General features: G+C 45.3%; 1 protein-coding gene and 1 pseudogene across 3 annotated transcripts in view; both read left to right on the top strand.

The window, feature by feature from the left end:
• Positions 1-16,577, top strand: part of CHN1 (chimerin 1) — a gene marked incomplete at its 5' end in the record, with an annotated part of 205,135 nt that overhangs the window by 102,758 nt on the left and 85,800 nt on the right. For both annotated transcript variants that reach the window (XM_082260779.1, XM_082260778.1), the window contains one exon: positions 12,234-12,522. In XM_082260779.1, coding sequence (XP_082116905.1) covers positions 12,234-12,522 — 289 coding nt within the window. The remainder of the gene's footprint in view (positions 1-12,233; positions 12,523-16,577) is intronic.
• On the top strand, positions 7,573-10,390 carry LOC309557723 (zinc finger protein 862-like; annotated as a pseudogene). Its single transcript has 3 exons — positions 7,573-7,909; positions 8,016-8,995; positions 10,061-10,390. The product of its transcript is annotated as a zinc finger protein 862-like (transcript).

Genomic DNA, 16,577 nt, shown 5'->3' on the forward strand with positions numbered 1-16,577 from the left:
GTACAGACGCCAGGGTTCCCATACTGCTTCAAATTCCGCTTGCTTGTCACGGAAGATGCTGACCATCTTCTCCTGGGTCATGATCCAAGAGATTTTGCGTTTGGTCGCCCCCATTGAGACCGAGGGGGACTTCCAAGCCCGAGCCAAGGTAAGCTTCCCCCCCACCAACATGAAATGCATGAGCTTCAAACTGGTTCTGGGCCCTTTTACACCAGAGCCAAGAAGCAGTGCTACTTCCGGGGTCCTGGGAGCCGGAAGCCCAGTAACTTTGCGGATCAGACTAAACAATTTATTCCAAAAACTACGGATACGCGGGCATTCCCACCAAATATGGAGCAAGGAACCCTGATGTCCGCACTCGCGAAAGCAAAGAGGATCAGTCCCCGGGTACATTCTGGCTAGACGGGTGGGAACAAGGTACCAACGCGTAATAATCTTAACATTAGCTTCAACTAGAGACATATTCAAGATACCTTTAAAAGCCCTCCGGAAAATGGAGTTCCAGGTGTCCGGTTCCCACGATAGCTCCAGATCCCTTTCCCAGGAAAGGGCGTAACCGGGCTTGTCAGGTGAGTCGATCAAAGCCCTGTAAATCAACGAAATACCTCCCCTCTGGACTTGAGCTTGTGCACACCAGCATTCATATGAAGTGGCCCGGGGTTCAACATCTGAACCTGCGACCATAGATGATAGGAAATGTCTAATCTGGTGCAACCTAAATTTTTCTGAGGAAGGCATATCAAGCTTACTCGTACAGTGTGCGAGTGACAAGGGGCCCTGAGGTGAGAGGAAGTGTCCTATCCTGAATAGTCCCTTGTTGGTCCACCATCGAAAAGCCCTTATGTTTAGTCCCGGAACAAAGTCCGGATTGTTAAAAATATGTGTCAGGGGTTTGTGAGCCGAGATAAGTGTAGGATGTGTATATAGTCTATCGCACAGCGCTAATGAGTGAGAGAGGGAAGGTGCCAATACAGGAGGTCTCCTACTTGGAGGAGCCCAAACCAAGTAATCTATGGTGTGATTAGGGACCGATTGTCGTTCCATATCAACCCAATCCGGTCTGCCCCCCATAGCATATACCACCGAGAATTGTGCCAGTTGGGCTGCCTGGTAGTATCTCCAAAGCAGGGGGACCCCTAGGCCCCCCTGTAAGCGGCTTCTGAAGAGGACCCTCCGCGGGAGTCGGGGACCTCTGGTGCCCCAAATAAACTGAACCATCTTGGATTGAAGACTCTGCAATTTCCCTTTAGTTACCTGTATCGGGAGTGATCTAAAAAGGTACAATATCCTGGGGAGAAGGTTCATTTTAACAGAATGAACTCTTCCCAACCAGGAAATGTTCCCTCTGGCCCAAAGTTCCATATCGGTAGACAATTTAGCGAACAGAGGCGGGTAGTTGGCTTGGTACAAAGAGGAGATGGAGGCGGTCAAATTGACCCCCAGGTACGGGATAGAGGTGGTGGCCCAGGAGAACGGAAAATTTTCCCGGAGGGTCTGCAACATTGCGGGAGACTGACGTTCAAGGCTATTGACTTAGAGAGATTTACCTGGAGGCCTGAGATTTTCCCAAACTCATCCAACAGTCGGAGAAGATTGGGACTAGTAATGAGCGGTCTCGAGAGGAAAAGAAGAAGGTCATCAGCGAACAATGCGCACTTGTGTTCTCTACCCCCGCACGAAATCCCTTTAATATCAGGATGGCTTCTGATTGCTATAGCCAGCGTTTCGATGGCCACCGCAAAAATGAGGGGGGACAGTGGACAGCCCTGTCTGGTCCCCCTGTGTATCGGAAACGTATCCGAATAGTGGCCCTGCAGTTTCACGTGCGCAATAGGAGAAGAGTAGAGGGCTCTTAAGGCATTTAGGAAAGAGGGGCCAAAACCCCACCTGCTCAAGACATCAAACACATACGGCCATTCAACCGTGTCAAAGGCCTTCTGGAGGTCCAAGGAAAGGAGGAAACCCTGTTGGGGTCTCCCTCCATCCCAGGGGGCCCCCAGAAGAGAAATGATGTCCACAGCCCTTCGGATCTGGTCAGGTCCCTGCCTCCCCGGCATGAACCCCACCTGATCTTTGTGAATATAGCGGCCTATAAAATCCGCCAACCTATTGGCCAATATTTTCGTCATAATTTATAAATCGTTATTAATCAGTGAGATTGGTCTATAATTTTTAACGTCAGAAGTATCCTTGCCCGGCTTCGGGATAACTGAAATGTATGCGGTATTGGCCGAAGCCTCTAATTGCTGTCCCTGCCTAAGGGAATTAAAAAAACGCGCCAAATGCGGGGCAAGCACTGGACCAAACGCTTTATAATAACCCGAGGAAAACCCATCAGGCCCGGGGGCCGAACCTTTTTTCAAATGCTTAATTACCTCTAAGATTTCTAGCTCCGAGATGGGGGATTCCATGGATTTCATATGAGCCTCGGAAATACTAGGTAATGCCAGGTCATCCAGGAAGGCCGTCCTGCTCTGGATGGTCGCTCCCTCACTAGGAGTGTACAACTGAGAGTAGAATTTGTAAAAAGCGGTCATAATTTTTTGTGGGTTCTGAGTCATGGATCCATCCGAAGTCTTAATTTTGGGAAAAGCATAGGATCTGGGCCTGGGGGAAAGTTTAGCAGCTAGCCGGGGTCCTATTTTGTCGGTTTGGTAATAGAACTGTGCAGAGGACCAACGTAAACTTTTCTCTGCCCGGGTGGTAAGAGCCATGTTCAGGGCCAGACGACCCGCTTCCAAACACTGTCGCGACGCTAGAGTTGGTTTTTTCTTATGTGCCCTAGACACTTCCCGGAATTCCTTCTCAAGTTTAGCTATATCAATTTGATTTTCCCGCTTAAGTTTCGCCGCCAGCTGGATAAGCTTACCCCGCATGACAGCCTTATGAGCAGCCCACACGGTTTCTGGTGAGACCCCGCTTTGAGCGTTCAAATGAAAGTATTCAGTAATGTCTTTTTCCAGCATATTGCAGAGAGAGGGATTACTGAGCAAAGATTCGTTCAGACGCCACCTGCGCACCCCATCCCGTGATCTAGGGGACAGGAGGTCCAAGATGACCACGGAGTGATCCGAAAGAGGTGATTCCCTAATATTCGCTTTAACGGCCAGAGGGACCTCAGCCGATGACAAGAAAATGTGGTCAATCCTGGCAAATGTGCCATGAGGGGCAGAGAAATGTGTGTATTCCCTGGAGGAAGGGTTGAGTTCCCGCCATATGTCTATCAGACCCAGTGAGTTAAGTTGCTTAGCGATGGTGAGACCACGTTTGGGTGGCCCCAAGACCCTAGGGCGCCTAGGGCTGGACTTGTCCAACATCTTATCAAAAGACGTGTTGGAGTCACCCCCAACTATCAAGGTACCCGTTAAATACGGTTCAAGCTTCGCCCACATTCTGGTGAAAAACCTAGCCTGTCCCTGATTGGGGGCATAGTAGGACACAAACGTGTAGGAAATCCCCTCCATTGTCCCTGACACCAGAATGTATCTCCCTTCCAGGTCTCTAACTTCTGATGTGGGGGAGAAGCCCAAGTGTTTAGAAAAGAAAATGCCAACCCCTTTTGTCTTATTAGCTGCGTTAGCCAGGAAGAACTGTGGAAATTTGGAGTGTATGAATTTAGGCAAATAAGTATCAGGGAAGTGGGTTTCCTGGAGCAGGAGCACTTCAAATTTTTGGGAGTGTGCATGTTGAAAATATTTCCGTCTCTTAACTGGGGAATTCATCCCCTGAACATTGTGCGATGCAATTTTTAGAGGAGCCAGAGATGGTTTACTAACCGCCATAAATCCAGAGAGGAGCTATAACGCCAATGAAGGACCCACCTGAAGTTCCGAGGAGTTCGGGAAGTCGGAGGAATCGGAGCACCATCACAGCAGTCCACCCACCGTCTGAAGAGGAGACAGAGTCCACTCCAGCATCTGAAGAGAAAGCAGACAGATAAGAGAGAGAAAGGCAAAGAAGAAGAAAAAGAGACGGGGAAGAGGAAGACCAACCCAGAGGCCCCTGAGGCACGTAAGCCAGGGGAGCCCCCCCCCCCCCCAGGTCCGGGCCAGGCCCGCCTAGGCCCAGACCATGAGACAAGCAAAAGTTACCTGTCCGCGAAAGTTGCAGACAGACGTCTGACGCCGCCCAGGGCATATTACACTGGACGGGGTCAGAGGGAGGCGCAAAGCTCGCGCCCCAGACCTACCCGGCCCCAACCCAAATGCTATGATAACGAACATAAACTTAAATACAACATTGTGGTGAGAACCAGGGCCAACCATCCGACCCAAACCCCCCACCCTCCAAACATGTATGTCATTCCGGATGATGAATCAAGGAGTGATGAATCCCTCTACTTCCTCTGGGAGGTGGTGGAAGGACCCGGGCAGAGGCTATACCAACCCAACGGGCGTCAGCCAACAAAACCATGCGACCCCTAGGTCGTCCACCAACCCCCCAAAGCAAAAATGTGACTCCCACTGCAAGGATGAGGTATGGGGGATATCGAGCAAGAAAAGAGCCGTACAGCAAGATTTCAATGTAGGGCCAACCTGTAAAAAAAAAAAAAATAGCAACAGATAGCAAGAATTTAACCAACTTAACACACCCGGCCTGATCCCAGGCCTGAAATTAACCGGGAACAGAGTTCAAAAAAGAGTCCAAGGAGTCCCCTATCTGAGAAAAAAAAAAAATGAAAACATTTCTCAGAGAGAGGAGGTGGAAGAAAAATTTGGAACACAAAAAAAAGGGGGGCTGGAAAGCAGTTCAGGTGACATGCGAGTCCTTGGATCGCTTAGATTGCTTCTTCACCCACGCCTGGGCAATGGGGCTGGCTGGAGAAGGCCTTTTGGATGGGCCAGCTGGAGCCGGGGATGTAGAACGTGAAAGTTCCAGGGAGATGATGCCCAATTGTAGAAGGAGTTTTTCGCCTTCCTGAAAGCTAGAGAAACCAAGTGTCTTACTCTTGTAGGCGAAAGAAAGACGAAATGGGAACGACCACCAGTACTTGATTGCCTTTTGGGTTAAAGCATGTAGAAGCGGTTTAAGAGAACGCCTTTTCTGGATCGTCAGGGGCGATAAGTCCGCGAATATTTGGACCGGGTGTCCTTGAATTTCCAGACGATCAGAGGACCTGGCCAGTCGCATGACTTCTTCCTTCACTTTATAAAAGTGTGGCTTTACCACAATGTCCCTGGGGAGATTATCCTTCCGGGGTGCTTGAAGGGCCCTGTGTGCCCTGTCTAACTCCAGCCTAACTCCAGCCTATGTGCTGGGATGTTGGGAATCAGGGAGGCAATAAATCCTTGAACAGCGTCATGGACATCCTGAACTGCTTCAGGCAATCCTCTAATGCGAAAGTTGTAACGCCGTGAGCGATTTTCAAGGTCATCAATTTTGGAAATGGCGGTTTCCAGGCGATCTGTTAGATCCTGAATGCGGTCAGTGTTTTGGTTCGTCCTGGAGACTGTTTGGTCCATCTTGGACTCCATGATTTCAATTCTGGAACCCAGGTTTTGTAGGTCTGCTTGAATGGTGTGTGTGATTTGGCTTGCTGTCTGCGCTAAGCCATCAGACAGCATCTTAGAGAAGGCCGACATCATAGCATGAAAGTCCAAAGAGTGAGCAGGGGGAGTAAGCTCAGAGAGGTTGGATACTGAGGGGCTACACTGTAGGCCTCGGACTGGGGTGTGGAGTAAATCCCCTATGGTGTGCCTGATGAGCGACTCTGTGGAGGTAGGGGATGGGACCGCGATGATGCTGGTACTCACTGCGCCTTCCGGGAGTGCATGGGGGGTTGGGAGACCCCCTCCGTCGCTGTCCTCCATCCCCTCCGTTCCGGGATCTTGATCCTCCGGCGCGGGCGGCGCCATCTTGTGTAGGCCTGGAGCCTCCGCTCCGAAGCCCGGGTTGCAGGAGAGATCCCTGCGGACCGTCCCCGAGGCCATAGAACTGATCCTTGGTGTGCCCGAGTTGGATGGTGGGGTCCTGTGTCGGCTGCGCTGCTCAATGTGGCTGTATGGGGCCGGATGGTCTGGGGCGAGACGAAGCCTCGGAGCCAAGCGGCCATCTCCGCTGCTCCGCGCATGCGCACTGAGAAGATATCACTTATATGTTTCATCGACTGTAATTCATTAATTTGGAATGCAATTTAGAGGCATAGGTAAGTCTGTGAGGACGTTATGATCTCTCAGGGTGAAGCTTGTCAGAATTTCTGCTTGCTCAGAAATGATATTGAATGAGATCAGGAAGGCAAATTGTAAAGGTGGATTGAGGAGAGAGGGATCCACTGTTTAGGATAGATTGTAGCTGAGGCAGAAAGCAGGATAGGCTGGGCTTGAGCAAGTGAAGGATGGCAAAAAGTGAAGAATTCAGTGCCTACCCAGTCCACCGTGATATATGGATCGTCCCTTTAGGAAAAGTCCTGGATGCAGTGTCTGCTAGGCCTCAAACCTGTCTGCCTCCCTGCAGCGTGTATTTCGGACCAAAAAGCAGGATGAAGGTTCCAGGGAGGATCAGATTAGCTGTGGGTACACCGACTCTCCACCCAGGTGATCCTGGGAGCCGGATGGCTGCAGATTGGGGAGTAAGGTAGGCGATGCTCCTCTCTTGCCGATCCTGCTCAAACCCCTCTTTTGTAATCAACCCCGCAAAATATAGGCATCGGCCGATACCTATGCTCCCATAGGGCAGCTGGGGTGAGTGATGGGGCTCAAGATGATGTCCGGCAGCAAGATTATGGTGGATTGCCTCTTAGGCCTAACTAGGCCGCGATTGTAAATCTGCTCCCAGTGGCTCGATTTTGAAAATAATTGGATGATCGTGTCCCCCAGGGTCCTGAGAGGCTGGATGGGGCAAAGATGTGCTGCTCAGGTCCGTATTTAGAGAGGATTGCCGCGGATTAGCTATGCGATCGGCGGCGCTCCTCTCCAGTCCGCTTCCAGCCTACTCTGCCTGAAAATGTCATTTTAGATGTCAGTGGCAGTTAGTTCCCTCCCAGTGTCAGTGTCAGATTGTATGCCTCACCATTACAGTCCAGCTCTAATGCCTCGTACACACGTACCGATCGTCGGCCGAACGATCAGCCGTCTTTTGTCCAGGGCTGTCGTGTCTGTTGAAAACTGCAAAAGACTGCACACGAATTTTGTCGGCCAACAACAGCCGACTGCAGAAGTGATGTCATGTGATGGTTAACTTTCCTTGTCTTTTTTCTTTTCTGAGCATGCCCAGTCTTGCAAATCTGCTGATTGTCGGCCGAATTCTGTACTGACTGGCGAACAATCGGCCGTTCTGGTGTTGGCCAACAAAAATTTTAATGCCTACACGACAGATTCTTTTCGGCCGAAAGTGCGCTGTCGGCTGTCGGAAACATCATACTAACAAGCCTACAATAGGCCGATCGGTCGTCGGCTGAATATTTACGGCCGGCAATTGGTACGTGTGTACGGGGCATAAGTTGCTGATCGCCGCCATTAGTAGTATAAAAAAAATAAATAACTCCAGTATATATACCATACTTTCACGCAAACCATAAAATATACACTTATTGGGATTTTAACTAAAACATCTTTGTTTGTGAATTGAGAAAAAATGAAACGTGCCGCAAAAGCTGTGACGCCAGAAGATGCCAAGCAACTGCGGATAACAAATTTCTTTCCAAAGACTTCTTGTTCAGAAAGTGCAGTGCAACATGTTATTGCAAAATCAAACTGCACAAGAGAAGAACAACCAGCAGAGGAGTCCCCTTCAACAAGTCACCCTCAAAATGATGGAAGAAGGAAGTTTAAGCAAGATTGGTGCAAAGCACTCACATGGCTTAAATTTGACCATAACACAGGTATAGCCATATGTGAGTGTTGTGCCTTCTTCCCTGGCATTGCTAATCGTACATCTAATGTTGTGAAAGGGTTTTCAGGACCATTTAAACGTGAGACCTTCAAAAAACATGGAAAGTCTCTTCAGCATGAAAAATGTATTAGGCCAAACATGCCCTGTTGGCTCCAGAAGTTATGCCATTGGCTGTATGCATTTAGAAAATGGACCAGGGGGTCTTCACATGAACGTTCTATTAAATTTGGCCTATATATTGCAAATAAACAACTAGCCTTATACAGACTTTAAAGGTTTGTTAGAGCTAACAGGGAAACTAGGGGTTGCTGTGAGAGAGGAGTATGCAAATGAAAAGAGATGCAAGGATTTAATCTGATATTGCAACTGTAATCCGGAAAGAACTCATCTGTGAGCTAAAGGAGGCGAAATATGTTAGTTTGATGCTAGATGGATCAACTGACAAAGGAGGAGTAGAAGAATTAATATTGTATGTCAGATACGCCAATAACAATAGGATCAAAGAAGTATTCCTATCAGTCCTACCTCTTGAAATGGCAACTGCAGATGGGTACTTGAAAACCATCACTAAAGAGCTGAAGACACATGGTCTTTTAGACTGGCTTTTTTCAAACCAGCTGATTGGAATTGGTACAGATGGTGCTGCAAGCATGATTGGAGCTGAAAATGGACTGGTACAGAAAGTACGTCAACATCTCAGCGATGTAATTGGCATTCGCTGTGTTGCACACAGATTAAATTTAAGTGTATTAAGCTCTGTGAAAGAGCGAAAAAGCATTGATGACCTTGACTGGTTTTAAAGAAGCTGTACTAGTTTTACCAGTATTCATCCAAGAGAATGTGACAGCTATAGCAGGTAGCTGAAAGTTTTCCTGGAAAAAAAATCCAGAAATTTCAGTACTTGCATGACATAATATGGGTGTCAAGCAAAGTTAGTGCTCTCTCTGCCCTTGTCAAAGATTGGAAATGTGTGACAGTCCACCTGGAAAGTGTTGCTGCAGAAAGACAGTGCTTCTGCAGTTGCACATGGGTGTGTTGAAAAAACTAACTGATTTTAAATGTGTTCACATGCTCCATTTTCTGCTTAACTAACTAGAAATTATTAAGAACCTCTCCCTTTTTATTTCAAAGGGAAGAGCTTTTCTTAAGCACAATTGAGTTGCATGTGAAAAACACTATTTCTTCTTTAACCACTTGCCGACCGCCGCACGACTATCTACGTCGGCGGTCAGCCCCTCACAGGCAAACTAACGTAGGGCTACGTTGCTTGCTTGTGAGGGTCTAGGGAGCGAGCGCGCGCCCCCGGGGGCGCGCTCCCGCTCCCGCGTGGTCACGGACCCCCCCGCGCGTGTGACCAGCGGACCCGATGTCCGCCGGTCACTCGGCGATCGGCAGGGGAGAGGGAGAATGTCAGGCAGCTTGTGTAAACAAACTGCCTGTCATTCTCCTCGCTGCAAAGACACTGATAAAACGGATCTGGTATGTAGATCCGTTGATCAGTGTCCTTACAGCTAGAGCCACAGCCAATCACAGTAGAAACCACGCCCCTAGGGACACACACAGCCCCTCCCTTCCAAATAAAGTTAACCCCTTCACTACCAGTGTATTTTTACAGTAACAGTGCATATGTATAGCACTGATTACTGTAGAAATGTCACTGGTAACCCCAAAAGTGTCAAAAATGTCAGTCAAGGGTCCGATCTGTCCGCCGCAATGTCGCAGTACCGCAAAAAAAATCGCAGATCGCCGCCATTACGCGTTAAAAAAAAAAACAACAAAAATGACAAAAATCTTTCCCTTTGTTAGTAAACGCGATAACTTTTGCGCAAACCAATCAAAATACGCTTTTTGCGATTTTTTTTACCAAACATAGGTAGCATAAAACAAATTGGCCGAAAATTTTTAAAAATTTTGATTTTTACATTTTTTTTGGGGGGAATTTCATATAAAAAAATGTGAAAAATATTGCTATTTTTGCAAAATTGACGCTCTTTTTTTGTTTATAGCGCGTGATCAAAAAATCGCACAGGTGATCAAATACCACCAAAAGAAAGCTCTGTTTGTGGGAAAAAAAGGACGTCAAATTCGTTTAGGTACAGCGTCGCACGACCGCGCAATTGTGCGTTAAATTCACGCAGTGCCGAATCGCAAAATACCCCCTGGTCGGAATGGGGGTAAAATCTTCCGGGGCTTAAGTGGTTAAAATCACTCCAAATATGTGCCAAAACAGTATGAGAGATTTCTAACTGGAACATCACTCAAAGGACAGTATCAAGATGTACAGTTGCACGGGCTCGGTAATACTGCAACAACTTTGATCCAGCATGAAAAGGACATATTCATTCAGTATGGTGAAAAATATCTAGAAGAGGGATTTCTCATTCAAAGGAATATTGAATGTTCCACTGCAGTGTTTGATACCTTTGCCTGGCAATCGGAAAAAGAACTACAAGACTATGGTGTTGATGACATTAAAACATTGGCTCAGCATTTCCAGAAACAACTCTCACTTCCTGAAATGCAGGATAAATGCATGCATGCAATTCACAATGAGTGGTAGGAATTTAAAGTGCTTTGAAAAGGAAAGAAACTGAGTGAACTTCTGGATTTGGCACTCTCCAACACAGACAGATACAGATTCAGTTTTGGGAAAGTATGGTGAAAAATATATAGAAGAGCAATATATACTTGCGTAGGGAAGTGAGTTTCAGTGCTATAATCAAATATACTGAAAGACCGTGTCTGTTGAAAGTCTGTTGTTGTGATTAGCTGTCATTGGTCACAGCTAATCACATGGTACAAATGGGCTATGATTGGCCCTGTCTGTACCTTAATTTAGGTACAGTGACTAATCACAGCTAGAAACCCAATTGTATACAATTAATGGCATGAAAGAGAGCCATTCATGGTTTACAACTGTCATGTGATCTGTTGTGATTGGTCACACCGATCACATGACACAAATGACAGATCACACCACAGAGCGGCCCATTCTTGTGAGGACATCATATGACGTCCTACCAAAACAATAGGGATACAGTAAAAAAAAAAAAGTTAAATTAATTTGTTAGACAAATTTACCCCCTTACCTGTAAATTAAGGCTTTAAAGGTCAGAAATGATCATCTATTTTATCCCAACAATCACCCAACTATAGGAGGTACAAAGTGGAACCCATAAGCAAACTAAACTGGGGCCTGTCACCTGCAGTGCCCCCTAGTAGAAGAAATGCATATTTCTCTTGTTTGAGCACTGCATTGAGAAGTACAGTGTTACTTGAACTGTAATTCCAGGATTTGCTTGTCATCAGCTAAGAGAATTTGTAATAATTTAAGACTTTACATAAGTCTCAGAAATCTTTCATTAGGTCTTCAAGTTATATAGCTTGAATACCATGTCATAGATCTATTATTTATCATTGTAAAAAAAAAAACATATTCCACACTTTTCTTTTCTAATTTTTCTCCCAAGTATAACCAAAAAAATGTTTCTGGTCTGTGATTCTTTGGTTCTGGTTATTTTTATTGTTGGCTTTAAAATTACCAATATTTGGTTCAGAAGTGGCGGCCCCCAAAAAACAAACAGATCCCAATTTGCCATTAGTGTTAATATTGGTAGACATCTGGGGGAGTGATGCTTGACAACTAGGATAGCAGAAGGGGTTTTTTTTTTTTAAATTAAAATCTGTTTTAAGTATGTTGCATATGGTCTTGTATATTTCTGTATATATGGTCACAGGACGGCTTAAAATTTGCATTTGTATAAAGCAGCCCTTTAATTTTTTTTTTCTTTTTTATTCCAATCTGTTGCGTGATGCAGCAACATGTAAATGGAAGAAAAAACTGCAATGCCTAACCCATCACTTAAGGCTGCTGGCCAATGCATAGATTATGTGAAAATCTCTTGAGTTTCAGCAAGCTTACCATAGAGCTTCCTTTGTAAAACACCAAAGAGTTAGTACTTGGATTTCAGCCAGAAATAAAGAATACTTACCCTTGTGCCATTCTGTCCTATTTAGATGAGACTCTGGCAGCAGATGCAATTCAGTGTAATTGTTGGCACGAGAGCCAAATGCTCCCTGAATAGCCTCTTCCTAGTAAATGACAAGGCTGTGGAGGTTTTGCACTGCATCAAATCACTGTATTGATTAAGTGCAATAGAAGCGCCTATTGTAAGTGTGTATAACATCTTCTAGGCAGGCTGCTGAAAGAAGACACAGTTCTGGCAGTGAAAAAGAAAAAAAAAAACTCAACCAAACTGCTGGATATATTACTTTTTCCACATATGTAATGAACTGACTTGTATAAAGTGTCTGCTTGGTTCAATCCAGACGTTTTTAGAAAATGATCTTGAAGGTTTTCATATTTGTTTTTTCTCTTTTTTTTTTTTTTTATTTTGAGGCAGATTTGGAAATCAGACCAGAAACTTCAGACTTTACTATGATGGAAAACATTTTGTTGGCGAAAAGAGGTTTGAGTCAATCCATGACCTGGTAACCGATGGCCTGATCACCCTGTATATCGAGACCAAGGCAGCAGAGTACATTGCCAAGATGACCATAAACCCGATTTATGAACATATAGGCTATACCACCTTAAACAGAGAGCCAGCGCACAAGAAGCAAATGCCAGCTGTGAAGGAGGCACATGATGAGAGGGACTCATCGGGGGAAGATGTCACTGCAGAGAAAAGGGTGAGCAGTGATATTGATTATTCCACTTAAGTGTCTTGTTTTAGAAAACAAAAAAAAAATGGAGGAAAAAAAGTAAATATATGGGGAATACCCATTTTATTGGTGTGTTTGAGTATCTGTGAAAAGTTAAAGATAACCAATCACAATTAGGGATATGCAAAAATGTATATTTAGTCTTTTATTGTTTTATACGTTTTCAAGCCTATAAATAGAAGGTTCATATATGAGCTCTTTTTATATATTATTTGCTTTCTTTTCCCTATTTGATTTTTTAGCTTAGAAGGGGTCAGAGAAAACTTAGTCTGGTTGTTTTTCTGTTAACTTCTTGAGACAGAGTATGTTAGGCAATAACTGTCAGACTATAGGTGACCTTTAACTTTCTGATTGGAGAGTAAAGCTTGGTACACAGGATCCGAACATCAGCTATTTCAGCAGGAACTGGGGTGTTTGGGTCAGTCACCAAGTCAGGGCACTAAGGCACAGCAGGGGAGATCGACGCACTAACTTTGCTTAGTTTTTTTTTCCTTCAGCCCGCTGGGTTGAATGAGAAAACTTCAATGTGTGTACTAAGACTCAGTGATGATTACTTATTCTATAAGTCCAATCCACCTTGGTTTACACCCAAAACTAATATTTCAGTTGATGGCGGATAGTAGTGGGTGGAGCCTTTTTTTGTGTATGTCTGTAGTACTTTGTACTTTGACTCCTAATTCAATAATCAGGTCTTGAGATCTGCAATTGGCTGGTGACACTGTTCATTTTTATTTAATTTGCAATTAAACAAAGGAAACTGATTTATATGTGCTTTTTAAAGTGGAACTAAACTATCTGCACACCAAGAGTTATATTTAATTCATTTTTCTTAATTAAACTCATCCATCCATTCATGTCTCTCCATGCTTTATTTTGCTGAGAAATCACGTTGGAAAACACCCCCTAGCATTTTTGGCCTTGGCCATTTTGAGTAAGGGCAAATGATGCATGTACTTTCTCAAATCCTTCTGCCCTTAGCTGAGGAATGCTGGCAGGAGAGTGTGCTTAACTGAGAAGACTCATCCTCTCCTCCTGAAGACTCCGGGCATGTATGACATCATTTGCTTAGGCCAGGAAGTAACTAAAGAAATGCAACAAAAAGTATAAAATAAGTAAATGTATAAATTACTATCCATTTACTGATAAGCAGCATAAGGTTAATATAGTCAGTGTTTATTGAGAGAGTGAAGATCTGCTTTAGGCCGCTAAAAAGAATGTAAAATAACGTTTGAGATGGCAGATTACAGAAAATATAAGTCTCCGACCTCCATTTCTTTTCGGAGGGGCAAAGCTTGCAGGCTACTGAGTTTCAATGGCCATAATGGCAGCTGTTTCTTTGTAAAGCCCTTTTGACCTGGCAGGGTGTGAATTGGTTACATGCTATGAAAACTGTTGACAACTGCTTCCTCTCAGTCCTCCCATATTTTGGGAGGCAGTCCAGAAGCTTAAAAAATCTCCAAGCCGTTTGGTTAGAGCAGCTACTGCTAATTTGTTGCTCTGTGAATTCTATTTTTGGTTTTAGAGCAATAAAGACAATAATGCAGTATGTGGATTGTGTAACCACTTCTGGACTAGAAGGTTTTACAGTGATTAGTGCTAAAAAGTTTGCACTGTCCCTGCACGAATGACTCTGGCAGGGAAGGGGTTAACGTCAGGGGTGATCAAAGGGTTCAGTGTGTCACTAGGGGGTGCTTACTAACTGTAGGGGGAGAGGGGTTGCACTGACTGGGACAAGATTAAGATATTGTGTTCCTGCTTAGCTGGAACACAAAATATCCATCTTGTCCCTTTTGAAGAACAGCAATCTTCCTTGTTTACATAGGCAGATCGCCGTTCTGCCTCTCCCGGAGATGATCATGGGCGGCCGGCAGAAATTGGGTCCGCAGGACCCGCTAATTGACATCCCCGCTAGCCAGTCGCGGCACAATCGCTGCTCCGGTGGCTATTGAACATTTGTGCCATAGAGCCACACCGCCGCAGTAAATACACCGCGGCCGGTAGGCAAGTGGTTAATTGCCAAGTGTGTGTGTGTGTGTGTGTGTGTGTGTGTGTGTGTACGTACGTACGTGTGTGTGTTTCTTTGTTTATTTGTATATTTTTTTTTTTTTTTATATACCCTATAGCAGTGGTCCTCAACCCTGGTCCTCAGGGCCCACTAACAGGCCAGGTTTGCAAGATAGCTGAAATACATCCCAGGTGATATAATTTGCTGCTTAGTGATTGCAGTACTCTAGTCTGCATCTCCCCAAGGTAATACTTAAAATCTGGCCTGTTAGTGGGCCCTGAGGACCGGAGTTGAGGACCACTGCCCTATAGAATGTAAAAAGTTCTTCACCTTTCCAAAATATTCCCACTCCATTTCTTTTCTGTTTATAGAACCTCTACTTTTTTGACAGCCTCATGTATTATACAGGTTCTTCACTGGTCTAAATGTTTGTGTTGTTTGTTTTTTTTTTGTTTTTTTTTTTAATAAGTTGGAGAACTTCATTAGTTTGACCCATTTGTATTCTCAAGCTTCCCTTTACGAAGTCAGCACATCAAAGGTTCAAAACGTTCCTAAAGTATTTTGGAAAATAAAGTTGACATGTAGGTCTTTCCCGGCCTCTTCTGTCTGCATATTTCCTGAACTGACGGCAAAGTTTACCCATCTATAAATTATTCTGTTCATTAACGGCCTGAGATGTGAAGTCTTTACACCTCACTAGCTCCTACCTGTCAGAACCTGGCAGCTTCTTAAAATAAAATGTATACTTTTTTTTTTATTTTCATCAGAACTTCTGGTGTGACTTAATTGGGTTATTGACTCACATACTGTGCTCATCATAGTTTGTGGTGGTGTGTTTTTTTTTTTTTTATTTTGTTTTTTTTCAAAGCTTCATAGATACGTTGTATTTGGAGTTTACATGAATTATCCCCATAGATGAACAGATGTAAAAAGTGATGCAAGCCAAGGGAACAGGGACCCAAGCTACCTTACTCCTGCCCTTCTATTAGCCCGTCTACTTCCACAGAAACATACACGTGACATATCTTACCTGCCAAAGGATCTCCCAAGTCTGAGGTCTGCTGAACAGGGGATTATGGAAGGCTGCTATGAAGACGGTGAGGGTATGTAAATGGATCTGCTCAGCACATGGATACAGTGTAGGGTATAGTTTTCTATGGCCAACACCAATATATATGCTTTACTGTGAGGCCACCAGCAGAGGCGTAACTAGAACCTTCTGGGCCCTGGTGCAAGAAACCATGAAGAGCCCCCCAAACCCCTGACCGGGGCCCTTCCCTTCAAGCCTGGGGCTCTTCCCACTGATCCTGGGGCCCTTTAATCTCATTGTGGGGCCCTTTATTAGGGTCTCGCGGCCGGACCCTTTCACAAGTTCTTCAGTGGGCCCCCTTCCTGCCATCTTGGGGCCTGCCTGTTGGTGGAATGCCAGGGCCCGGTCGCAAGTGTGACCTTTGCGATCCTGGAAGTTCATCCACTGGTGTCAGTAGTTTTTTATTTTTTGGTATTTTTATTGTATTGTTTTTTATCATTGTATTTTATTTTTTTTTTGCAATGTTACTGACTATGACTCTGTCCATTCAGAAAAGGAATGAGCTGGTAAATTACATATTTACCGACCCTTTCCTGGTTCTCTATTGTGACACATCTCCTGCAGCAGCCAGCAGGAGAGGGGAAGGAGCACCGTGTGTGGGGGGGGGGGGAGCGCACAGGGGCCCAGAGATAGCAGAACACAAGTGAACTGGATAGGAGGAATGGTGGGGGCAGCATACAGAGGAAACAATCTCCTCCATTTTCCTCCTGCAGCTACAGGACCGTGATTTCTCGACATGCTTCCCCCGCCGCTCCTCCTATCCAGGTGTACAGGGGAGCCGCACAGGCCCCCCGGAGCATGGGGCCTGGTTGCAATTGTAACCCCTGTAGTTACGCCCCTGGCCACCAGCTCCTGGGCGGATAAAGACATGGCCTGGTCTTGCATAAACCAGAGTAGTGAAAGGACCTTTCTAAAGGCAGAAGTTTT

This window comes from Pelophylax lessonae (assembly GCF_965119305.1).
Source record: "Pelophylax lessonae genome assembly, chromosome: 6".
Classification (NCBI taxonomy): domain Eukaryota; kingdom Metazoa; phylum Chordata; class Amphibia; order Anura; family Ranidae; genus Pelophylax; species Pelophylax lessonae.